Source organism: Cyprinus carpio, chromosome A16 (assembly GCF_018340385.1).
Source record: "Cyprinus carpio isolate SPL01 chromosome A16, ASM1834038v1, whole genome shotgun sequence".
NCBI classification, from domain to species: domain Eukaryota; kingdom Metazoa; phylum Chordata; class Actinopteri; order Cypriniformes; family Cyprinidae; genus Cyprinus; species Cyprinus carpio.
In genome coordinates this window covers 12,458,374-12,483,691 of record NC_056587.1, presented here as the reverse complement: position 1 = coordinate 12,483,691, position 25,318 = coordinate 12,458,374, and the positions used below count along the sequence as shown (strand labels likewise).

General features: G+C 35.1%; 2 protein-coding genes across 20 annotated transcripts in view; both read left to right on the top strand.

Annotated features, from left to right (window-relative positions):
• The first annotated feature begins 729 nt into the window (after nt 1–729).
• On the top strand, nt 730–17,582 carry LOC109089806 (DENN domain-containing protein 3-like). The gene is made up of 24 exons (XM_042772714.1): nt 730–1,111; nt 3,104–3,221; nt 3,791–4,055; nt 4,355–4,470; nt 5,319–5,437; nt 6,505–6,616; nt 6,763–6,882; nt 7,102–7,320; nt 7,899–8,014; nt 8,422–8,577; nt 8,673–8,769; nt 8,852–8,955; nt 9,157–9,335; nt 9,448–9,972; nt 10,413–10,669; nt 10,761–10,925; nt 12,154–12,283; nt 12,369–12,476; nt 12,767–12,906; nt 13,263–13,429; nt 13,856–13,995; nt 15,268–15,380; nt 15,779–15,916; nt 16,337–17,582. The coding sequence occupies exons 2-24, from the start codon at nt 3,138–3,140 to the stop codon at nt 16,538–16,540; spliced, it is 3,774 nt and encodes a 1,257-aa protein (XP_042628648.1). The 5' UTR covers nt 730–1,111; nt 3,104–3,137; the 3' UTR covers nt 16,541–17,582.
• Nucleotides 17,583–18,972: 1,390 nt separating this feature from the next.
• LOC109092941 (focal adhesion kinase 1-like) overlaps nt 18,973–25,318 on the top strand; it is a 59,361-nt gene continuing 53,015 nt past the window's right edge. For 5 of the 19 annotated variants that reach the window (XM_042772705.1, XM_042772703.1, XM_042772706.1 and 2 more), the window contains exon 1: nt 20,344–20,599. In XM_042772705.1, coding sequence (XP_042628639.1) covers nt 20,452–20,599 — 148 coding nt within the window. In that variant the 5' untranslated portion in view covers nt 20,344–20,451. Of the gene's footprint in view, nt 19,170–20,333; nt 20,600–25,318 lie in introns of those variants that run through there. The other 14 variants (XM_042772709.1, XM_042772704.1, XM_042772702.1 and 11 more) reach the window with 9 other exon arrangements.

The following is a 25,318-nucleotide window of genomic DNA, read 5'->3' as shown; positions in this document are numbered from 1 at the left end:
CAGTGTTTTCTTGAATACTGTCTGGTATTCGGCTTCTCGGACTGATTTTGGAAGATAATTCCACCAAGAGGGAACAGTGAACTAGCCTAAGCCTGGTAATACCAAACTCTGCTACTTCGCTTTGCTTCGAGTACAGAAGCGGTTTCTATCGAACGCGCATAATGTTACTTGATCCATGTAATGCGCGAGCAAGAATCTCTACACTCGCAAGTGGATTTCCTTCACGCACACAGAACCGGACGTGCGCTTTTAAATACACATTGTTCTTTTATGAATGGTCTCTGCTCTCGCTCAGATATTGCGTGTACACGCTCAAACGTTGTCTTCGCATCACCGAAGACTAAAATAGCTTTTTTTTTTCTTATTCAGGTGAAGAGTAGGCTTATCTCACTAAAAGGAAGCAAGCTGATTATAGTCAGCCTCTAGTTATTTATTTTATTAATCCAGAAATAATCACTAAGGGTGCTTCTGAAATTAGTGAGGGTGTTCTAGTCTTAATGCACATTTTCACATATTTTGTCCTGTCTATTGTTATATTATCACTATGTAGCTAAAACACTGCTACTTCGAGACTGAATCCCGTATAAAGATGCAGACGTTATTTCCGAAACTTTGCAACGTGTGTGTGGCCGAAAAACAAAGTTCTACATTTTAAATGATAGGTAAAAATTGATAGCCTGAATGCACTGGAAGTCGCTTTGGATAAAAGCGTCTGCTAAATGCATACATTTAATTTAATTTAATTTAAATGGATTATAGAAAGTTTGCAAAGAGTGCTCATAACCACTAAAAAGCTGTCACTCTTTGATTAGTGAGTGTATACACGATGTATTATAACATACGTCGTGCCGCAAACCAACAACCCGCCCCCTCAACATATACCACCCAGCTCGGCCACCTTCTTTTGAGCCAGTGTCCCTTGACAGGTAGGGTGTTGTAAAGTAATGGGCCGCATGTATTATGTTGTCATGTTAAAAGTAGGACTGGCCATTGAGAACAAGTGGCGCCTTGTTGACTGTAGAGCGCATGGGCATGTGTAGTGTATCCCTGTCTTTTGTCTCAACCTGTCCCGTGCGTAATTTCACATTCATAATACCGGTGATCGACGAAGGTGCTTGGTTTATTATTTTTTTTGCAGTGATGGTGGTTTTTTTTTTTGGTTAGAATATAAACTTTAAGAAAAAAATGTATAATGTTGTCGCCTTATATTAAAACTTTTAAGATTATCTATACATTGAGAACGTCAGCTACAGAGTTTTTTTGCAATTATTCCTACTAGGGTAAATACTTAAATTATCACAGTTATCGTGCTTGAATTAGCAAAAGTAAATATTTAGGCAAAATAAAAGCAGTGACTCATTATCTGAAGTTGAAGTTGAATGCATATTGTATGTTTCCGATGACTACAGTAAAATATTCAAATGTTCTTTTTTCTACTCACTTACAGCTCCCTTTGTTACAGTTTATATATATATATATATATATATATATATATATATATATATATATATATATATATATATATATATATATATATATATAGTTTGGCTTGCACATAATTATATTTTTACAATGTATTGCATGTTATTTAATTTGTGGATTGAATACGTGTCTAAAATAATAACATGTCCCACCCTGCTTCACGTATTCTAGCCTGTAATCTCTTCAGAAAGAAATGTTGTTGTTTTTTTTTGTTTGTTGTTGTTGTTGTTGTTGTTTTATTTTTTTTATTTTTTTAGACATTTTACTCTTGCAACAGACACATGAGTTAAATTTAACCCAGGAACTTCCCAGAGCAGGAAAATAAGATTAGTGGCACGTCTCTTTTATCTGTGGTTTCCGGAATGTCTGTGTAATAATAACTTATTTTGTTTCCACAACCATGCCGTTGTGTTGCTGTTGTGTTATTCCTGACCTTTTAACTGTAAAACCTATATCTTAATATTGCATAGTGTTTCTCAACGGGGGAGAGCATCGGGGGGCGCTGGAACCAATATTTTTGAAAGGGGGCGCTAAGGTGTTCTTGGGGGGCTTTTGGTCAAGGCGAGTCACACCAAAGATGTATGAGCTGAAACTTGCAAAAGGAAATAGTCTGCCATATCCTAACGCCGTCTCTGGATGCATCAAAGCGCACTTTCTATATCCATTTGTCAAGTTGTTAGTAGCGCGAGCGGGTGGAGCGCAGCAGAGAACGATGCATGAGTTAATGTTTTGTTTGTGCTTTTGTAATGTTGTTATTATTATAATCCGGTTTTGTGTGCTTTGACGCAACAAATAAAATAAAGCCTATAATATACACTACCATTAAAAAAAAAAAATAGGTCAGTAAGATTATTTTAATGGTTTTGAAACAAATCTCTTCTGCTCAGTAAGGTTGCATTTATTTGATCAAAAAAAAAATACAGAGAACAGTAAATCTACAATTTGAAAGAACTGCTTTCTTTACAATAAACTATTTAAAACATGAATTCATCCGATCAGTTTTGAGTATCCACATGCTATGCTTGAGATATAACCTCCCACACTTGTCCATCGCCATTATTATAACCTTCACATTCTTTCTGATTTGAGTGATCCACAGATCTGTCAAACTAGCTAATGATGTTTAATGAGTTCTTGATAAAATGTAGTTATATTATGGGCTGTTGGCATTAATTGTGCTCGTGATGGAGCAGTAGTGGAGTGCTCTCTGAGCGACTAAAAAAACTACAATGCTGCGACTTTCAAAAAATCCACTACTCGCACCAGTCAAAAATCATGCCACTCCACGCCACTCACTCTGCCAGGAACGGAAGAACAAACTAACACCTCTTCTGTAAAAATGCCCCTGTGGATATATTCTAAACAGGAATTTTTATCAAGTCTTTTTAAATTTGGGCAACAACATCACCAAATCTGTAGCAATGAAAATCACCAACATGCTTAAATAAATGTTATTGCACTTATTTTAAAAATGTTTTTCACTCTCATTTCATTTTTTTCATCAATTTAATGGATGCTTGAATTAAAGTAATTTCTTTAAAAAAAGTAATGACCCCATAAATTTGAATGCTACTGTAAATATAATAACAGTAATTTTCTTCACTGATCTCTCTGTTCACAGATCTTATGAGGAGTGCCAATCCTGTTGATTATCAATGGCAGACGGTCTTCCTTCAGGATTACTGGAAGCATGTGTCGTTGTTGGAGCTGCAAATGATAAACTGAAGGAGCTGTCCCAGGTAAAATAATTTCCTTCTGCGAGTTTTTGTTAAACTGTAATGAGGTGTAAGGCACCGCCTTTACAACAGAGGATCCCTATTTTAAAAACAACATATGCATCATCAAACATGATGGGACAGGTCTAGAGCTATAGACTATATTCTGATGGAATCCCTGATTTGGGTGCATTTTGTTTTCAGTTTTAACTTTGAAGTTTACCCTTTATTCAAAATATAAAATCTGTTTTTTTTTTTTTTTTATATATATGAATGATATATATATATATATATATATATATATATATATATATATATATATATATATATATATATATATATATATATATATATATATATATTTTTTTTTTTTTTTTTTTTTTTTTTTTATTAATAGAGGTTCATAGGAGCAGTTTGTTTGTGAAAGGTGCCAAGGTTCATTAAATTATTTTATTTTGTTTTATTTTATTTGATCTTTTTTTTTTTGCATCTAAAAAAGGGAATATTGCTTTTGAAAAAAAGGGTTTCAAATTCTGTTCATATTCTCATCAGATTAAGTCATATCAGTGGTCCTGAAAAAGCATTGTGTCCAGTCTTTGCTGCAGGTGAATGGAAGTCCTCTACCGCTGCTCGATCCTGTGGTCCTGCAGGTCCATGCACCTCCATTTGTGTCTAAAGAGAGTCTCAGTGAACCAGCCATGAGAAACCTCAGCCAGACCCAGCAACAGCACTTCTTCATTAAGAAGAAAAATGATAGGCCTGTTATTAAGTCTGGAAACCCCAAAGAAGAAACCACAGAGGATGTTAGTGTTCCCAAAGACCTGAATCTGGTGGCTCTGCCACAACTCTGCTTTCCAGGTGAAACAAGTTTGTGTGCAAAAGCTTGGTTGTTGAATCATATCAGTGCATGCTGCCTGCAACCCTGTTCCATGCAGATCTTAATATATTACACAGTGTAATATTTCAGAAACAGTATAAAATCTCTATAGTATTCATGTCAAAGGTCAGCACACAACAGTATAAAGAGTAATAATAAAGGTTTTAACTGACTATAACGAGCAGTGCTTTATATGTTTAATACTGCAGTTCAGTTTAGGTGTAACGTTAGTTTAGAATGATTAGATTAGACAAACATTCATTTCTTTCTTTTAAATCAGGTGGACTTCAGATAACTAAGGAGCAAAAGGATGAACATTTTCACTTCCTAGTCTTCACTGACGTGTTTGGAAACCAGTCTCATGGAGTAGTTCTCCAGTACTGTAGATCAATACAGGTCAGGTTCATTTTTTATATTACCTGTATATTAACCTCTCATTATGGTTGTGTATTGACAGAACACCTGTGCTGAACTTCACCTGCTGTTTATGAGTGTGTCCAGAATAACTGTGACATTATAAATGTTTTTTCTTAAAGTTTATTACTCTTACTAATAAACTTTAAGATTACTTTTAAGATTTAACAACTTTAAGATTATTTATCTGTTCATATGTTTCAATGCCAGTTTAGTGAACACTTTTGCAGTTGTTCCTATTAATTTTAATGCTAAAATTATTTCAGTTATTGTGCTTGAATTAGCAAAAATGTTTTAAAAAAAAAAGAAGGCAAAATGAAGTCGAATGCAAAGTGAATGTTTCTGCTAACAGTGCAAATATTGAGTCCTATAATATGCAAACATTGAATATGCAAATATTCTATTTTCTACTGAATTTTAGGCAACTGATTTACAGCTTTTTTCTTGCTGTTGCATGCTGTGGACTGAATATGTGTTTAAAATAGTAACATATTAATATGTCCTATTTGGTTATTCAAAGTAGAACATAGGTCATGTTGGGACAAAGTAGGATATCTTATGTACCAGAATCATGAATTCCATCACATTATATATCACTATCCAGTTATGTTTCATACATATATAGGGTAGACACACAAAAACACACACACAGGCTCGTATGAATATCATTCATTGTTTTAGGTCACAAAATAAAATGAATACCATTGATTAATGAAATTGAAAACTGCGATTGTGAGTACTTTCCAGACTATATGGTGGTGTTCAGTTGATACTGTTTTGATTAAGGCAGTGACATATGCAAATATTTTGTTTTAAACCCTGTTATACAGGAAGAAATGCAGAATGGACACCGGTCTTTGTACAAGTCTCCACAATTCTACATTGCTTATGCAATATGTGTTATATCAAAACACCAATATTACAATGCTCTCAAGGACTGTCTGTCTAGGTAAGATTCAAGACATTTATTCACATGTATTGAAAAACAAGAAAATATTTGGGAAACAGAGGAGAATATAGAGCAGGGCAATATAACTAAAAAAGTATCACAATATAATATTTCATATCGTTCCGTATTGATAATTATTGACTTTTTTTTATAACTTAGAGAGCAGTAGAAAAAAAAGGTTTAAACTTAACCACTGCATTTTGAAACAAATATCTATTTTTTATATTTTATATGCAGATTAAATAAGTTTTAGGGAAACATTTGACCTGTATCGTGAAGCCACAGGAGGGCGCAAGCAGCAAAATAATGCACCTCAATGAACTGTTTATTCAGTGTAATGATATAACGTCTGTTTATAAAAAGTGAATACCGTCTAATCTTATATTTATAAATCAAATTTAATTTGCATTAACAATATGAACAAAACAGCATCATGTATTTATGTATAGCTTAATGACATCACTGAATTCAATGATGAACTGCCTTTAACTGTCATTTTGCATTATTGACACTGTTTTCCTAATTAATGTTGTTCAGTTGCTTTGACGCAATCTTTTTTGTGTAAAGCGCTATATAAATAAAGATGACTTGACTTGACTTAATACAAACAGCCAAAGCGTCTATCATTCGATTGCATTTAAAAACAAATGAGACACAGTAGAATGAAATAAAACTCCCACAAAATCTCGAAACATGTTTTCTAAAAGTTGAACCTCTTTTAACTTTACATGGCTTTCTGTTCATCTCTTGCGCAAGATGCGAGTGCAAATAGTTGTGTGTCTCAAAAATGCGCCGAATATGCATTCATAAAGTACTCAGTTTGTCTATACTATAAGAAACACACCCATAACACATATATTTGCATTAGTTGAATTATTGAGAAACAACAAGAGCTTGCTTTGAAATCACTTCAGAGATTCACACATTTCAGAGAATTCAACCTACAAATGCCTGTCATAGTTGTCTTTCCATATTAAACCGATATAGGAGAAAGCATTTTAACATCCAAAATGACACACACACCACCTTTTCTTCCATTTCCTGAGTTTCCACTCTCCCATCCGCAGCCTCTTAGATCAGCTCAAAATCTGTCAATTTACTGATATGGAAGAGCAAGTGAAGGAGTTTTCTGCTAAACTGGCTCTAGTCCCAGTTCCTCCTCCTGGCCAGCTGTATGTGGTGGGTTCTTTTAAGACATCTAAACTTTAGCAAAGTCGGAGAACTGAAATCAAATTGTAATTGTGTAAAAAAATAAAAAAAAAGTCTATGCATAATACAAAATGCATAACACATGTGAAGTATATTTTTATTATTTGTCATGGCAGGTGTTCACCTTAAGGCCTCTGACGATTGTCCTTCCATCCAGAGAAGACAAAAACCATCCTATTATCGACCTGGACTTGCATCTTCCGCTCTTCTGCTTCAAGTCCAGAGAGCTGCTGCAGGTCTCAAACATAAATGCTGATGACTTAATATGGAAACAACAATAATTGAGGCGTTTTCTTTGTTAGCAGTTTTGTTTGATCACAGACAGTCTGGAAATCACAACCAGTCAATTTTAGAAAAAAAAAATGGATGAACTTTTTTGATGAAACAAACATGTTAATGAATGTTTTGGTCCACATCACATTGAAAAAATGTTTTATGTCTCTGTTCCCCTGTAGATCATAGCCAGTATACTCACAGAGCAGCGTATGGTGTTCTTTTCCTCAGACTGGGCCAAACTGACACTGATCATAGAGTGTTTCATGCTGTATATTTGGCCCCTGCACTGGCAGCACCCACTGGTGCCTATACTGTCCCAACAGATGCTTGACTTTGTTATGGCACCGACTACCTTCCTCATGGGATGCCACACCAGCCACTATGAGGACGTTGCCAAGGTAAAATCTAAATAATGGTCCCTATTAACTCATTCAGCAGTTCAGGATTTTTCAAATTGGGGTCCAAGATGGGGTGATAGAGGGACTGGCGAATTCTGAATGGAGAAAAGGCTTTTGATAATTTTTATTGATGACATTTTTATTCTGCATTAAAATGTAACTTAATACAAAACATTCATATTCATATTTTATAATAATTCATCATATTTGATAATTTCTTTTGGCATTAGTACAATACCAAAGCTATTATAATACTAAAAGTCAAGTATTAAATTTTGACAAATTGTTCATTTTAAATAAGAAGTTGTATTTTTAATATTACGATTAATATTTTTCACACAGTATAATTGTGTGTTTATAGATGCCTTTATATTTTAGGAGCATCATTTTCCCATGCAATTTTTGAAAACCCCTGCTTTAGTTCATATAAAATTTATAAAATGGATTGATTTATTTATCTCAATTAAAACTGTCCCTAGCTAACTTTAATATGTTGATATATTCATGATTTTTACTTAAGTCAACAGCGTGTCCACTTCTGTGATTTGGGATCTGTGAAATCATTGTCTGTTTATCAGTTAACAGATGACCTGATTCTGATCAATATTGATGAGGGAACCGTGTCCTGCTCTGGCTGTCATTATGTTGACGTCCCAGACATCCCACAGGCAGCTGCTCAGCGTTTCAAGTGTCGGTAAGAAACATTTAACCATTAAATGCAGTCTTGCTAACGTTCAGAATTTTATTCTACTGGAGTAATCAAAATATACAAGATATTAATAAACTCACATTATCAGACCCAGCTGGGGAGACCAGGGGCCTGCACAATGATGGTAGTTGAACAAACACAAGCTTACATGATTGATTGACAAATCCAAACAATCCAATCAATGATGCTGATCATCTTCTTTCTCTGTCACCTCAAGACTTTGATCCTTCACTAATCCTCCTCTCCATTTATGTGTAATGGATTTAAGGCACAATCTAAACTGAACTCTAAACCAGTTTCATGGTATAGGCCCCAGGTCCTATTATATGTTTGTAATGTATTCAGTCATGTATTTGTCAGAATTGTAAATGGTTTGCTGGCTCTTCATGTAGAAGGAAAGGTCTTCAATTACACTATGACTTGGAAATGGTTCATCAGAGAATATGTAGCAGTCTTCATGAGCTGCGGATGCAGAGAAGACACTGGCAACACAGGCTCAATTCGGATATACAAAACATCACCCTGGAGCTCATCGTCAACATGTTTAGGTCAGTAAGAGCCTGTGCAGAACACTAGAACTGACTTTTGAACTAATTGAATTTGAATCCTATACACGTGTGATTAAAAATGTTTCTTTTTCCAGAGATGTCAGTGATAACCTTAATTATGAACACAGAGTTTTCAACACTGATGAGTTTCTGAAGACCAGGGAGCCAGACGACAAACCATTTTATAAAAAGGTGGCTTTCCATTTAATAATATGTCTGGACTCCAACCTTTTGAAATAGAATAGTATGACTGATGGCTTTTTATTCATGACAGGTCTTGGAAACACACATTTTCCACTCCTTCTTGAAAGAACGTTTGAATGGAAAAAGAGATAAATTTACCCAAATGGAGCTTAGTACTCAGACAGAAGACCAAAAGTAAGTTGAAGCTGTGTTGTCTTTTTCGTACAAATTTCCTCACCGGATTTTACACATTAATAATAAAAATGTTTAGTGATGTTTGTAAGCATTAAATGTATTAAAAGTGACAGTAAATACATTTATAATGTCAAAACAAAAAAATTATATTTCAAATATATGCTGTTGTTTTGTTTAATAACTTGTTATTAATTTCTGTAGATTGTGTAGATCAATGGATTACTCTCGCAGACCCACCATAAAGGATATAGTTTCGCGAAATGTTTCTTTAGAGAGAGGTTTGAGTAAACGTCTGGGCTCAAGTCTCCCTGACCTGGACAACAAGAAACACCTGAGTCTCCTCAAACAGATGTCTCCAACTAAGATCATTCCTGAAAAGCGTAAGAGAACTGCAGTACTGTAATGCATTGGCACAACTCAGTTTTGTATTTATAGATTATTGTAATATATTTATGTTACTGATCGTCTTTGTGAAATTCCTTATCCCAAAAGCTATGAATATTCCAGTCAGGCCATTCAAGATCTTCCAGCTCCCAGATTTCCCTTCTCCCTTGAACTACCCCGGTGTACTCCATTACTTTGGAGATCTTATCCTCCAGCTGAACAAAGCCATATCAGCCACCCCACCTGATGATTCCTCTCTGCTAGCAAGATACTTTTACCTGCGCGGCCTCATCAACATGCTGAGCTCTAAGCGATTGGACGCCCTCAGCGACTTCCAGAACCTCTACAAAACAGATATTGCGATTTTTCCTGGAGAGCTGGTGAAGACGCTGATGGACTCTCTGCAGATGGAGGAGAGAGTCCAGGTAGAGAAACGATCTGAGCTCAAGCGGCTCATCTGTCAGATGAAAAACAATGAAAAAAGCGAGCATGTGGAATCAGACTATCATGTAAAGAAGTTTGAGCTGCCCAAGACCCCCATGCAGCTGGAGGAGTTTGTGACGTGCACTCAGCAATCTGGTATTGTGCGGGACATGGCCACTTCACAGAGACTGTTTGAAGCTCTCATTGTCGGTAAGTTTGAGCTGTAGTGTGTCATTGTATAAAACCATTAAGAATGCACAATATGTTTGTACTATACCAGTTAATAATAGAGATAGAATTTTTGAACAGAGATAATAGAGATAGAATATTTAATTTATTGGTACTGGTCAGTATTTGGCATATATCGGCCTTTGCTGTCTTCTATAGCTCATTTAAATTTATATTTAATGTTTAGCAAACCTCGGGCTAATAATGAATATAAATTTTCAAGCTGTACAATTCTAACTCTTTTAAAAATGTTTAATCTATAAACCTTATTTTTTAATGTATTTAGACAAAAGTAAGTGATAAATATAAATATATAAATATAAGATAAATATTAATTAAAAATCTGAAAAATAAAATAATATTCTGTTATTTATTGAGATATTGTGTAAAATATTTTGTTATAATATGTTTGTTCTTCTCAGGTGGGGAAAAGCATATTCATCCAGAGATGTTCAGAGTGTTTTATAGCTTCTGGAAACAGGCCGAGGCAGAAGCACAAGACATTGACCTGCCTGCTGAGGTCCTGGAACGCCTAGACAACAATGAGTGTGTGTACAAGCTGTCCAGCTCTGTGAAGACCAGTTATGGTGCTGGTAAAATTGCCATGACTCAAAAGAGGCTCTTTCTGCTGACATGCAGATGTGGATATGTTGAGATCGCCAAGTTTAGGGACATTGAGGTTTGTGAGTCTTTATACCTATAAGCTGTAATATTACTTTTAAAATGAGAAATTAGTGTTTGTGATAACCGTATGAATCCTGTGAACCCAGGAAGTGAACATCTCCGTTGCCCCGCTTTTGAGGATCCCATCTCTAAAGATCAAGAACAGCCAAAGGAAAGAAATATTTGAGGCTAATTTAAAATCTGAGTGTGAACTGTGGAACCTGATGGTCAAGGAGATGTGGGCTGGGAGAATGATGACAGACAACCATAAGGTAAAATTCACCTGGACTGTGAAATATCTAAAACTGGAATACAGAAGGCTATTTGTGCTGCCTATCTGATCATAAATGCAGACATGGTTTTATGTTTACGCGGTGCGATATGCAATGCAACGCGTAAAAAGACGTATAATTCATATAAGTAATTATGTCCCCACTGGATGCAACAAATGTCTCTTTTATAAGGGGTTTTATTGGTTTTGTCTCGGCGCTCTGGGACACACGACATCACAGCATGGTAAGGGGCATAACATTTTCGTCACACGCTTGAGGTATTCAGCCAGTCGCAATGCACTGGATAGCTGGCCAATCAGAGCACACCTCACTTTTCAGACCGATGAGCTTTGTAAAAATTGACGCGTTTCAGAAAGAGGGGTATAGAGGAGCAACAATAATGTACAAATATAGCAAAACATCAAATATAAACTGAAAATTTTCTAGAAATATTTTTTCTTTTAAAATTGAATTTATTCATGTTATGGCAAAGCTGAATTTTCAGTATCCATTACTCCAGTCTTCAGTGTAACATGATCCTTCAGAAATCATTATAATATTCAGATTTGTTGCTGGATGAAATATACATATTATTATCAATGTTCAAAACCATTTTGCTGCTTAATTTCGTGGATAATGTTTTTTTCAGAATTCTTTGATTTGAAGTATAATTTTTTTGTATCTGTGTAAAAGCCTGTGACTTTTGCTCAATTTAATGTGTACTTGTTAAATAAAATTATTAATTGAATTAATTCTTGAATCTTGAATCTTAATTTAACAAGAAATCTTACTGACCCCAAGCTTTTGACTGGTAGGGTATGAACATTTCAGGGTAAAAATGTATCTTTTGAAAACTTGAACAAAGAAATTATACTTAAAAAAAAAAAGATAAGAAATGAATTTATATTAGTTCATAAATATGTCTTGCAGCAAATAGAAAACTGTCACCAAAGGAATTTGCGGCTATTCAGTGTTTCTGTCGAAATAATGCTTTGTTTTGACAATCACATAAATGCTTTAATATGCCCTACTAGTTCATTCCCATTTCCTGCCATTCCTTCACTAGGTGTAAATTGTTCAATGTGTTTTTTTATAATTTTTTATTAAGGATTCAAGTTTGTTTCTCTTTCCTTGTTTGAGGTCATTCCTTTTCTAGATCAATGCATGTTTAAACTACAAATGCATAAAATACTTTAGTTTGTGTTCTGTGATCTCTTGTGTTTATCAGGACCCCCAGTGTGTGCAGCAGGCACTGACCAATGTCCTGCTTATGGATGCAGTGGTGGCATGTTTAAAGACACAGAAGGCTATTTTTGCTGCCTCCAAACTGGCCTATTTTGAAAAGCAGCGACAAGAAGGTGTGTCTCACTCCCTACCTGTAAGAACAACTGTATGATGAAGACAAGCCAGTTGTATTAAAGTATCTTGTCCTCATTCCCACAGTCCCCATGATCATCCCCAGACCCACAGCAGAGACTCTGAAACACAAGATCAATCCATCCCAGAACATGACGCACCCTCAGTCTGTCGATGTCTTGCTCTACACTCCAGGTCAGCATGCAGGAGTTTTTGGTGAAATATGTTTATGGTCCGGGAAATATGTGAAATATGTTTATGGTCCGGGTCTGTCCCCATGAGATTTTGTCAGATTATGATATACATTAATTCAGTTTAAATATTCATCAGGTTATTGCATGTTATCAAATGAAACTTTTTCATTTTTTTTTTTTTCAGTTATAAATATAAACTTTATTTGTGTAAGCAACTGTGTTGTGTAAGATTTATATAAACTGTGCTTGTGTAAGATTTCATGTTAAATAAATCTTTTTAACTTCTTCCAGGCCAGTTAACTGTCCCAGACAGAGATGTGGAAGGAAACCCTAAGCTCTGGTGTGCTCTCAGCTGTGGGAAAGTGGTTGTGTTTGATGCAGTCAGTTGGTCCCTGATGCAAAACTGTATTCATTTAGGAGAATCTCGACTGGTAAGATGCTGCTGTTTGAGTTTAAGATTTAATATATTGATATATTTTTATATATTTAAGATGATAGAAAAGTAATTTATATCAGCAATATCAGATGTTTTATTTAAGTAATCTATTTAGTGACTCTGCAGTCCTTGAGAATGTGTTGTTCAAGTAAAGGGGCCTAAGGGACCTCCGTAAATTGTGTATGATGCCACCTTGTGGATTGGAGCACCTTGACATCTTGTTGCAGCTTTGTTTTCAGTGTCCTATACTTCTTATACTTCTTTGGATCTGTGGAAGAGTGAAAATTACAGTCTAACTCTCAAAACAGATTTCACACCAGTCTTTTTTTTTTTTTTTTTTTTGGTGCCCAGAACTGCATGATGGGATTGGACCAGAAGCAGGTGTGGATTGGTTCTCAGGACTCCGTCATTTACATAATTAACACTCGCAGTATGCTGTGTCATAAACAGCTGACTGAGCACCGTGGAGAGGTCACAGACTTTGCCCTTCAGAAACTGAACCCTGAGAACAGACCAGGGTGAGTATTGGACAGTAACATCATTCACAGGGTCTATATCCTGGCTGAGGTTGGATTAGACAGACTTCATTGTGATCATTTGTATTAATATTTTTTAAATAAATATTATAAAAAAATTATATAAATATATATAATTTTACTAGAATGTATTGTGTGTATATATATATATATATATATATATATATATATATATATATATATATATATATATATATAGATATATATGTAAACAAACACACACACACATATTTTGTTTGTTATAGATAGATTAAAAATAAAGAAAAATATTACGTACTCCAAAAATACAATTTAAAGTGTCACCAGCAGGTGGCAGCATTTTTTGTGGTACTTTCTGTATATTTGGTAGCGGTTGTTGAGAATAGAGATTACACTATGTAGAAATGTGATTTTGATGTGCTTTCCAAGCCAAGCACAGGTGTATTCCTGTAGTGCAGATGGCACTGTGATCGTTTGGGATGTCCCCTCTCTGAAGGTGAAGAGGCAGTTTCATCTGTCCTGTGAGAGACTGCAGTCCATTCAGATTAACAATGACGACTTATGGTGTGGTAAGTTTAAGCTTGGTTAAACTGTCCAAAACTGTTGTTAACTAGAAGGTCCAATATGTACTGTAGGATTTTTATATATTACATTTTACAAAAGCATTCAGGTGGCTAATTCTTTATTTTTATGATTTTTTATTCCTTTTGCCAATGTATAGCTTAAAGGGGTTATATGATGTGATTTCAATTTTTCCTTTCTCTTTGGAGCGTTACAGTTTCTTGGTGCATAAAGAAGATCTGTGAAGTTGCAAAGACTAAAGCAGGGGTCTCCAACCCTGCTCCAGGAGAGCTACTGTTCTGCAGATTTCAGCTCCATCCCCAAACAAACACACCTGAAGCAGCTAATCAAGGTGTTCAGGGCTACTTGATAATTACAGACAGGTGTGTTGGAGCAGGGTTGGAACTGAAGTCTGCAGGACGGTAGCTCTCCAGGAGAAGGGTTGGAGATCCCTGGACTAAAGTTTCAAATCCAAAGAGATATTCTATGTAAACATCAAGAGTCAACCACTCCTACCTAAAATGGCTCATTCTAACATGCTATGTCAAGATGTGGGAAGATCTGCATAATGCCGCCCAAATGTTCACGGAAAGAAAGAAGGCATAACTTTTATTCTCACTGTTGCCTCTGGCGCCATGTCGTGGAGACGCTGTGTGTTTTGTTGTGAAAGCGAAACTAATTTGTTTGGCCTTAAAGTACACAATTAGAATCAGTGGTTTAGTTGTATTTACAACACTGTTCCAGAACAGTTCAACCCAAATATTCAGATGTGTGCAGTGCATTTTACGGAGGATGAGGACTGTTTCCTGAGAGAGTAGCCTACAATACGGTGTCTGTTTCTATAAAGTGGGGCAATTCCAACTTTGTCGGGACAGTCTGCCGCTTCTGACTCACAGTCTGTAAGTACGTTTTCATATTTAAAGAATTTGCCACTGATGATTCAAACGCAGGTTTTGAGCAGTATAGAGTAGCGCTTGTTGCTACTGGATAGCTGGCCAATCAGAGCACACCTCACTTTTCAGAACGATGAGCTTTGTAAAAATCGACGCGTTTCAGAAAGGTGGGCCATAGAGGAGCAACAATAATGTACAGTATGTGGAGAATAATATGATTTTTAACCTTAAACCGCATAAACACATTGCATTACACCAAATACACCAAATAATGTTCTTTTTAGCAACATCATATGACCCCTTTAACATTATTGAATGTTATTGAATATATTATCAATGTATACAGTACTTAATTTAAATTTAGCATGTGTGTTTATTGCTTGTGAGGTGCCAGGGATTGTGTCATGAAGCTGAGTCCCCGTGGAGATCTGCTTTGTAAGATTTCCCTCCCTGATGATGTGAAAACCACATCCTTCAGCAGGGTCACACTGCTTATGGAGGTTTGTATTTTCATGGTCCCCTCACAGTATCAGCTGTAACCAAATATGACCCCCAAATATGATTATCCCCCTTCCTAAAATATATATACTGTAGACAGTACATCTGTTTTTATTCATAAAGATTTATGATGTATAAAAAAGCATGTTTTAAGTTATAAATCTTTATTTATTATTTTAATAAATGAGTATTTATGGTATCTCTGTGTATGACTTTATGCAGCTTTATGCTGTTTTAGTGTGTAGTTTTCCTTTGCTGTTTCATGCTTTTTACATAAAGACATTTGACACCCAGACAGTCAGAGAGGTCAGCCATGCCACTAAATGGTGTGAATTGCATAAAATTATAATGTGTTCAGATATAATCATTGATCTCGGGCTCTTGTTATGTGTTTTTATAGAAAAGACAGATCTGGACAAGTTTCACTGACTCAGCAGAGCTTTGTATATGGGACTCCAGTGACCCCCTCAAAGCACCTAAACAGGTCACAGTGCCTAACTGCAGTGGGGTCACCTGTATGATCAGAGTGAAGGATCAGGTAAAATGTTACATTTTACATGTCATTTCTATGGTCATACCTTCAGGAATTTTAAATGTTCTTTTGAACTTTTGAAATGCTATTCATTCTTAAACACTTAAATTAGCATATGATTTCTGAAGGATCATGTGACAGAAGACTGGAGTAATGACTGCTGAAAATTCACCTTTGCCATCACAGGAATACATACTTAAAATAAAAAACAGTTATTTAAATTGTAAAATATTTCAAAATGATATTGCATTTTTATTAAATAGATGAAGCTTTGGTGAGCATAAGAGACTTCTTTCAAAAACGTTAATAGATATTAATGACCCCAGACTTTTGAACATGTAATGTCTTTTTGTTTGTTTGGATGAAATGAGAGCATATAGCACACCGGAAGCTGATTTATATATATGTGGTCTCCTCTTTCTCTAGGTCTGGATTGGTTGTAATGGTGGGCCAGGCCTCAGTAAGGTTTTGGGGAAGATCTTTGTGTTGGACTCTGAGAGCCTGAAGGTTGAGAAGGAGCTTGAGGCCCATGAAGACACTGTTCAAACTCTCTTCTCAGCAGAGGACCGATACATACTCAGCGGCTCTGCAAAAAGTGATGGGAAAATCGCCATCTGGAGAGCAGATTAAGCAAGCTTACAAAACTTGATTTTAAGTTTTTAAGTTATCAGCTCTATAAACAGGGGCATCATGATCTGTGACATGCAAGTAGTTACTCAGTGCTCACAGCACAGGGGAAGAAATGTAGTCACAGTTGCCCTTTAAAATGTGCTATGTAATACCATCAAGCTTTGGTGAGCAGAGCTGTTTATACTGGTTTTGATTAGAGTTAGACAATGATGGTACTGTGAGGTCCAACTAGAATAACCTGAAAGTTGCAAATACTTATCAAGCTAGATAAGGGATTGAAACAACTACTACAAGGATTTCTTTCTACAAATAGTCCTATGTTAAGAATGCTCAGATCTCAACGGTCTCTGTGAAAATATATATTTTTGTATAGCTTGTGGTTGTAAATTATAAATAACAGTTTATTATATCTTTTTGAATTAATTTAAAAACTCTCGGTCCTTTGAAAACTTTTTCTTATTCCAAGAAAGCTGAATATAGAATCGGGTGAGGTTTGTGGAGTTGCCATGTACACAATTTCCTGAAAAGCCCTCCATCAAAGGGAACCGAGGTCCAAACACTAGCACTGCTTGAAGATGGACTGCAGCCATAATAAGTAGATTGTGGAACAGTGTGCCAGTCCTTGTGGTGTCTCTGGAGTGGCTTGTAAGATTGTATGAAACCCTCTTTGATGGACACTACTATCTTGGTTTTTGTAATTGCAGATCTGTATTTATTTTATATGACAAATGTTTTGGGGGAATCTCACATAGAAATGCCTGGGTTGTATTTGGTCTCAAAATGTATTTTTTTCTTTTCTTTTTATAATTGCATTAAGTAAAAAGTAAATAAAAATAAAACAATTATAAAGCATTTAGAATCTTTTAGATACATAATGGGCCTGTGCTTGCATTTTGACAATATTTTATTGGCAGTTAAGCACATTTTCCCTAAAAGTCTCATTACTGCGTGCAAAAAAATATTACTGTGGTAATGTAATTATACTGTCCTATCTGTTACACTATTTTTGTACTAAAATAAGAATAAATTCAGTACAACATCAGTAATAGTGCCCTTGGTTTTAAATATTATAAATAATAATGTATAAATATGATTGAAATAATGTATTACATTTTGCATTACAATAATTAGAATAATGGGAATTTGTATTCATTCAGAATTAAGAAAAATAATGAACAAATATTTATTAAAAACAACATGAAACATGGCATAAATGTGCTTTACAAGTTTAATTAAATTTATATTTTGCTTTGTTCTTTTTTTTATCAATCTCCTCCTAGATCAGCCTCCCTTTCCCCTTGAAAACTGATTATGTAATGTCACATCTTTAAATAGCATTACTTATGTGGATATTGTGTTTGTCTTTAATATTCAAATAAATAAGACTTAATAAACATGGAGCCATTCTGGATCAGCCCTTCTCACTCTGGAGGTGTTTGCAGAAGGGGCCCTTGGCTGGATATTTGCCGCCCATGCAGAGAGCAGTGATTGGTTGATGTGTAACATTCTGACCCTGGGGTCAGCCATCTAACTGTCAGATGTCATTGGAAGGAATTTTGGGGATGTGTCTGGAAGACAAAGCCAGCACACATCCATCCTGTCCCTAAGTCCCTGGAGTGTGTGTGTAGGCGTGCAGCAATGCTTTCAGAGCTGCTGTGCATGACATAAGAATGAATTTGTATAATTGAGAAGCAAAATATCAGACCATATTCATGGATCTTATTAGTTTTGATGTCAAAGAAACATTTTGTGAGCACATTCTTGGATAAAGTTGATAAGATATAAGATATTTTCCCCCAGTTGGTGGAAAATTTGCCAAATGAATCACAATCAACACCATATTCAGTACATATAATGTATAGTCTATTGTACCAGTAAATATGCCTAGCTTATTTTTTTCCAAATGCAAGTTATCATCACTTAATATTTTTAAGAAGACTGGACAGCCTGAGGTCGAGTCAGCCATATTGGAGCGAGAAATTCAGAACTGCCGCAGCCAGCGTTGGAAAACCTGATTCATTTAGCAAATCAGTTCGTTTGACTCGTTCGTTTCAATGAATCAATTTACTGATTCTTTTGAGACATCACTCCAACGTTCCCAGAATTTTATGCACGTTTTTTTTTTTTTTTTTTGGACGTAAACACATATTAATTGAATTTCCCTTATACTTTTATCAAGTTAAATGTGTGTGTGATGCATTTAGATGTAGACCTAATCATAACTTTTAAAGATGTGTTGCATGTGATGCTTTCACTGGAATTAAGCCCATGTGCCCCCCCCCCCCCCCCCCCCCCCCCACCTCACAGGTAAATGCTCATACCTGTCACATATTTGTCGTTATTTATGGTTAGCACGCCATTTACATTAGCTTTGCGAATCGGTTCTACAGAATGATTCAAAAGAATTGGTTCAACATAATGATTCATTGGCAAATCGGTCATCACCAGCAGCAGTGCGAGTGAGAGCAAGAGGGAGGATTCCGGCTTCAGATCCACTACAGACCCCACGGAGCCTGGACGAACCCACAAACAGCGCTAGCACGGGATACAAACCAAAGCCAAACACTGCGGATTACAGGGTGTTTATCAAGAAGGCGCGTTTTTGGAGACATCCGATGAAAATAATAGGGTAAATATTACTCCTGGTTAAGAATGCACATTTTATATTTGCTGTAATAATTGCAATAACTGTGTTAGCTTGGTAGCATAGCGTGAGGGGCTCTTGGACCTGGAGAGTGGGCTTTCATGGGCCAGTCTGAAACGTTGTGTTGCATTGTGAATGCGAGGCGTGTTATTGTATTGTAGCGTGCTTAGGATTCCCGTATCATTATTAAATTGCTGATAAAAGTCAGATGTGCACGGTTTTGCAGGACTAATGCTCCTGGCAACGCAAAAGAGACCATACTCAGTAATTTCAAGCCATTTTCTTCCTCACGGAAAAAGCGTCGTGACTAATTTAACTCTAATCTGCATGTTTAATAACCCGGTATAAATCTGTTGTGTTCGCTGTTAAGTGTGTTGCGTTAGGGGCTGTGTGTCGTTGTCAGACTGTTTCTGTTCACATGGTGAACTGAAAACAATAACAAAAGACAAACAATGCTAGTTTAGTGCGCGGCAAAGATTTATTAGTAGCATTTGTCTGTGATGATTTCTACCAATATTATGTATTAAGTGCAAATATTTCCACTTAATGAACACTAGTGCTGGTTATATAGGTAGTTTATCATTAGGTACAGTAGGCTGGTTAGTTACCTGCTTCAGGTAGCCTAATATTTCGGATACGTGGAGGTGGTGTATCAATTGGGGGTTGATAATTAGTTGACTGGTTGTTTTATCATTAATGATTTCACTAAATATAATATATATATATAATATATATATATATATATATATATATATATATATATATATATATATATATAAAACTTACTGGAATACAAAAAAAAAAAAAAAAAAAAAATAGCAAGGTGAGCAAGATGTAAACAGCCATATCCTCGATTTCTTATTAAGGTTTTATTCTTCTGCTGCTTTTTTGCTGACTTGTGTTAGAAATTCGTGAACGAATCGTTCTTTTGAGGCGGTTCTTTCTACTGAATCTGTTCAACCGCTTCCCACAACTTGTGTGAACAATTAGTTCACGAATTAGAGACACATACGAAATCGAGTAGGTTTTTAAAATATCATATAATAAAAACACGTGAAGTCTAAAAAAAACATAACTTTGATGACGTAAAAAACTTGTGACGTAAAGACCTGCTGTTTGGAACGAACTGTTCGAGAGAACCGATTCACGGAAATGAGTCACTCGCTGTGTCTATTGATTGAGTATTTGCGCTTCACCTGCTTTTCGTGGATGTTGACCAATCAGAGCAGCGTTATATGGTGGGCGGAGCTTCTCTAGGCGTGCGTGTATGTGTGGGCGTCAGGAACCTCTGCAGGTATCCTGTAACGTTACGTCATTAGCTCAGGTAAGGAGCGCTGGGGAAAGAATCTGGGAAGGTAGGCCTACATGGAAATACACCATGCAGTTCTGGAGTTTTCTAAGCTGTACCAGTGCAGGTAGGCTACGTGGGACTTTTTTATAGCGCTGACATTAATTACGGGCCACTGTGTAATGGTAATCATTCATTATTTAGAAGCTGCTCCAAGATAAGAAGGGAGTTTCTGACTCTTATTGGCATTTAAGGGTTGGAGAGCTCATGTCAGGTGAAGCATCTCATTTGAAAACATTACACTGTATATGAGATCATCTATAAAACAAAGAACATTTTTATCTGCTTCAGGGTGGAGTAGGGCCACCTAAAGCCATATTTCATATTTCCATTGCAAATTTGATCGAAAGAACTCCAGGAGGCTTGGCTTGGCGCAGAGCTGTGCTTGAGGCTATATTTTTATATGGTGGAGTATTTTCAGTCAGCCTTAAAAATCTGTCCTTATACACTAAATAAAAGAGTTGTGCCTGTTTGAATAGCCATTTTAAGCATCATAGTTTAATGTACATGATCATACAATGTTTTGGTTTGTTGTTTAGGAAATGATATGCTGATAGCGTCTTTAGCTCGTTGTGCTCTTTTACGAGGTGGTTTGATGTTGTTTATCTGTGTAATTTGTTAGGTTTTGTTTTTAAATGTTGTTTGCCATATATAGTTTATGTGTAATGCATTGCAACATTTGTTTAGGACGAATTCCTGTGTATTTGACAAGTCTCAACATAGCTTTGGTCCGCTGTTGGTATTGGAATTATCCACCATGCAGGCAGGCACAGTGAATCTTGCTTATATGTTAAACAGCATTGATGTATGTTTTTGAAAAATTAATTGTTGATGTTTTGAGAGTTCAGTAACCTTACCACCAACACGCGGCCAATTTTTTGAGGTTTTTTAAAAGCAGATTATGTATTATTTGAGCCGTAAATCTGGTTAAATCATAATTTTTTATAGACATTTTAGGGTGTTGTGTTGTCATGGCAGCAGATTTTTATAACTTCATAGAGAAAAGGTTAATAATATATATATTTTTTAACACTAAAGTCAATTTTCATGCATATTGTTTTTATCTTGTTGCTATAATACTGTTTAACAAATTGGCTCCATTCACTTCTGTTTTAAGTCTTAACAGAAACCTATATATTTCAGACACGTGTGAAAATGAATTTTAATCAACATTAATGCCACAATTTTTTTTTTGAACGGAGCCTGGAATATATTGTTAAATAAATTGGGGTCAGTAAGATTTTTTTAAAGAATTAAATTTTATGGTTTCCACTTTCCACCAAAATATTAAGCAACAAAAATGTTTTCAGCATTGATAATAATAACAGTTTTTTTTGGAGCACCAGCAGATCAGCATATTAGAATGATTTCTGAAGGATTATGTGCCACTGAAGACTGGAATAATGACTGCTGAAAATTCAGATGCCACTATAGGAATAAATTACATTTTAAAATGTATTAAATCAAAAACAGAATGTTACTGTTTTTAATGCTTTTAATCAAATAAGAGACTTGCAAAACATAAAAAAAAGTTTCTCCTACCTAAAGTACAGTGCAACCAGAGCACTGGAATTGTCAGGTGTATAAGCCTGGACATGATGAGTGGAATATGGATTTATTCAGCTACACCAGGCCTCAGGGTCTGTCTCTTCTGGGCTGTTCATTAGATGAATTATCCTGGACCGCTTTTAAGCCATATTGTGACATGGTGACATTTCTCCCTGCTATTATTACTATTGATTGGCACTGGCCATGCGCTCCCAACTGCTTTAGAACAGCTGAGGGTTTCATTCTGTTATAGTGTAGAGTGACAGGGTCAACACATATAGCAGCGAAGAGACATTTCTGTCTGTCTGATTTCTTTTTAATGGTGATTTTTTTTTTTTTTTTTTTTTTTTTTTTTTTTAGTTTTGGGAACATATTTTAAGGAGATACCATTCTTACAGATATCACAGCATCCAAGGTAACACTGAAGCAGTGTTATTATATATTAGGGCTGGGCGATATATCTAACGATATGATCATGCGCATCTAGTCAGTAAATCCGATATTGCGTAGCTTGTCAATGATCTACGGCTCTGTCTATTAAATGCCACTCCATTTAAGAGCAGGTGATGCCGATTTAGCGGTAATCACGGAACCAGATTTACTGACTAGATGCGCATGATCATATCGTTAGATATATCGCCCAGCCCTATTATATATTATATTATAATTGATGAACTGTATTTTTTATAATGTACTATAGATTTTATTTTTATATTTTGTTTTTACTTTAATATTAGCTATATATTTATTTAATGAGTTTTAAAAAATATCTATATTTTTATTTATTGGTTTTAGTTAACCTTTTTTAAACTAAGTAAACATTAGAATTGTTGACTTGGCAACTAGCTGAAATATTATATATATATTTTTTACATTTTATTTCATTTAACATTTTTCTTTTTTTCCAAGTATGGTTTTAGTTTAGTTAACCATAACAAATCCTGCACAGAAGAATATATTTTGAAAAATGCCTTGGTGTTTTTTGGATCCAAACAATCAGTCAATAGGATCAAATTATTGCAGACAAAACATTCTTCAAAATATCTTCTTTGTTTTCCACAGAGGAAAGTCATACAGGTTTAAAACAACATGAGGGTAAATAAAATGATTACAGAATTGTCCATTTTTTTTTTGGGGGGGGGGGGGGCGCTCTGCCTTGAAGTAACCAACTGTAAAGCTGTGTCATCTTGCATTGATTTAACGTCCTCTTACCCGATTCTGCACCTAAAAACTGGTCTCAGTTCAGCATATGTCAGTCAGCAGCAGTGTGATGAGTCTTTACAGCAGTGTCTCAGGCTCAGTGGTGTGACTGCTGAGAGGAGAGATAAGAGATTAAGAAAGGGCTGAATTTGTGCACTGTAAGCAGAGGGGAGCTTTGAGAAGGGTTTGAACTGATGGATGTCTTTTGCAGATGCTGTTGGGAGGGGTCAATCCTCTCCTCTGTCTCTCACTCATACACTTCCTTCTCCCCAGTGGGTTGCAAGCCCTCTTCTGAAACACACACATCTATCTCTGTTGTGCACTGTTTTTGACACTGTTTGTACTTGCCTTCAAGAAAAAAACAACAATGTGCAATATTAAAATTCTGACCACCAGTATTGTTTTTATTTATTCATAAAAATAAAACATATTTTTTTTAATTTTATTTTATGGCTGATCACCAATAAATGGCATGGCAGATATCAAAATATAAGACTATTGTGTCTAAATGAGTTAAAGTAAAACACTAAAAACTAATATAAATTGTTTTAAGTGATGCATACAAGTCAGTGTGAGCATCACAACATGATAATGTACAGTAAAAATGGGTTGAGTTAGACTGAAAAGTACATTTAAAAAGTGTTGTTAAATAATAAGTGTTTTGAAAGAAATAAGTAAGCGTAAGATGAAGGTAAATGTGTTTATATGTAAATAATACTTATAGTGATAAATTACAAAAATGTTGAATAGCAGACGGTTACTGATATTGTACTGATATATATATTGTGCATCCCTGAAAAAACATGTAGATAGATCTTCTAATGCAACTTCCTGTTTGCATTCATCCTGCATGGCAAGTATTGAAAAAAAAATTGTTTGAGGATGTTAACTTTTACAAGCTGAATTGCTCTTTGTCATTGTGAGCATAACATTTAGCCCATTTCTTAGTTTTCACTTTATTTCCTAGATTTATTCTTGGTGTAAAATGCTTTGGGTGTTACAATAATTTGGCACCAGTGTTTCATAATAGCAACTGATGTAAGATCTCAGAAAACTTGTGCAAGATCATTTGGCTTTTATTCAATAAGCAATAAAGTAGTGGTGTGATGAGACACTTATCCCACGAGACGAGACACGAGACTGGGTTCACGAGAACGAGACGAAAAGAGATTTTTCAACTTTTTTAAAGAAAACCTCAATGATGAAATATATAGGGAAAGATTTTCTTTTATTCAACTGAAAAACACAAAATGCAAAAAATGTAGGTGCATTTTGAAATCAAATTGTACTTTATGAAATTAAAAATCTATTTGAATAAATTTTATGCAGGTATATGCAACATGTAAACACTGCAAAACAAACTCAACTGACAGGCAAGTAATTGCACAAAATTAAATAGTATTCATAAAAATAAATAATAAACAACACAAATAATATCCCTTTAAAGTAGCAGACAGTCAAGTTTATTATTTAGTAAACTGATTTCCACTTTAATAAAAAAATGTTTTTTTTTTCCATTTAATTTTTTTATTATAGTTTTAGTATATACATTTTCACATCAATTTATTAAAAGTTTAACAAAAAAATACATGTTTAGGGCCCTATGAAATGTTTTATTTTTTCTCACCATATTATTTATATTTTTTATTGTTACCAAATTCTGTGTTTTAGCATGTCTTGCTATTTGAAAGCATAACACAACTTAATTTATTCATTTAATTTTTTCTTCAAGTAGCCTTATGAATTTTTCCCTTCAGAAATCCTCTGTTGTGTATTTACATTTTTCTTGTTATCAAATGAAGCCATAAAACATTAATTTTATCATTCAATTATTGAAAATTAAGCAAACTTTTTTGGCAAACAAATGGGATTTACTATTAAAATTAAAACATGGAAGAAATGTTGTGTGATCATTCCTTTAAATAACGTTTGTTTCATTGTAGTAGTAGGCTGTGTACATTCTATTGTAGTTATTTCAAATCTGACTTTTATTTTGACGGATTGCCGTGAATACCTTTACAGTTCTGTGTATGTGATA

Coding starts and splice junctions, on each gene's coding strand:
- LOC109089806 (XM_042772714.1), top strand. CDS start 3,138: ATGGCAGACGGTCTTCCTTCAGGATTACTGGAAGCATGTGTCGTTGTT. Junction 12,284..12,368: donor TGAAAAGCAGCGACAAGAAG/GTGTGTCTCACT, acceptor TCATTCCCACAG/TCCCCATGATCATCCCCAGA. Junction 15,917..16,336: donor TGATCAGAGTGAAGGATCAG/GTAAAATGTTAC, acceptor CTCTTTCTCTAG/GTCTGGATTGGTTGTAATGG.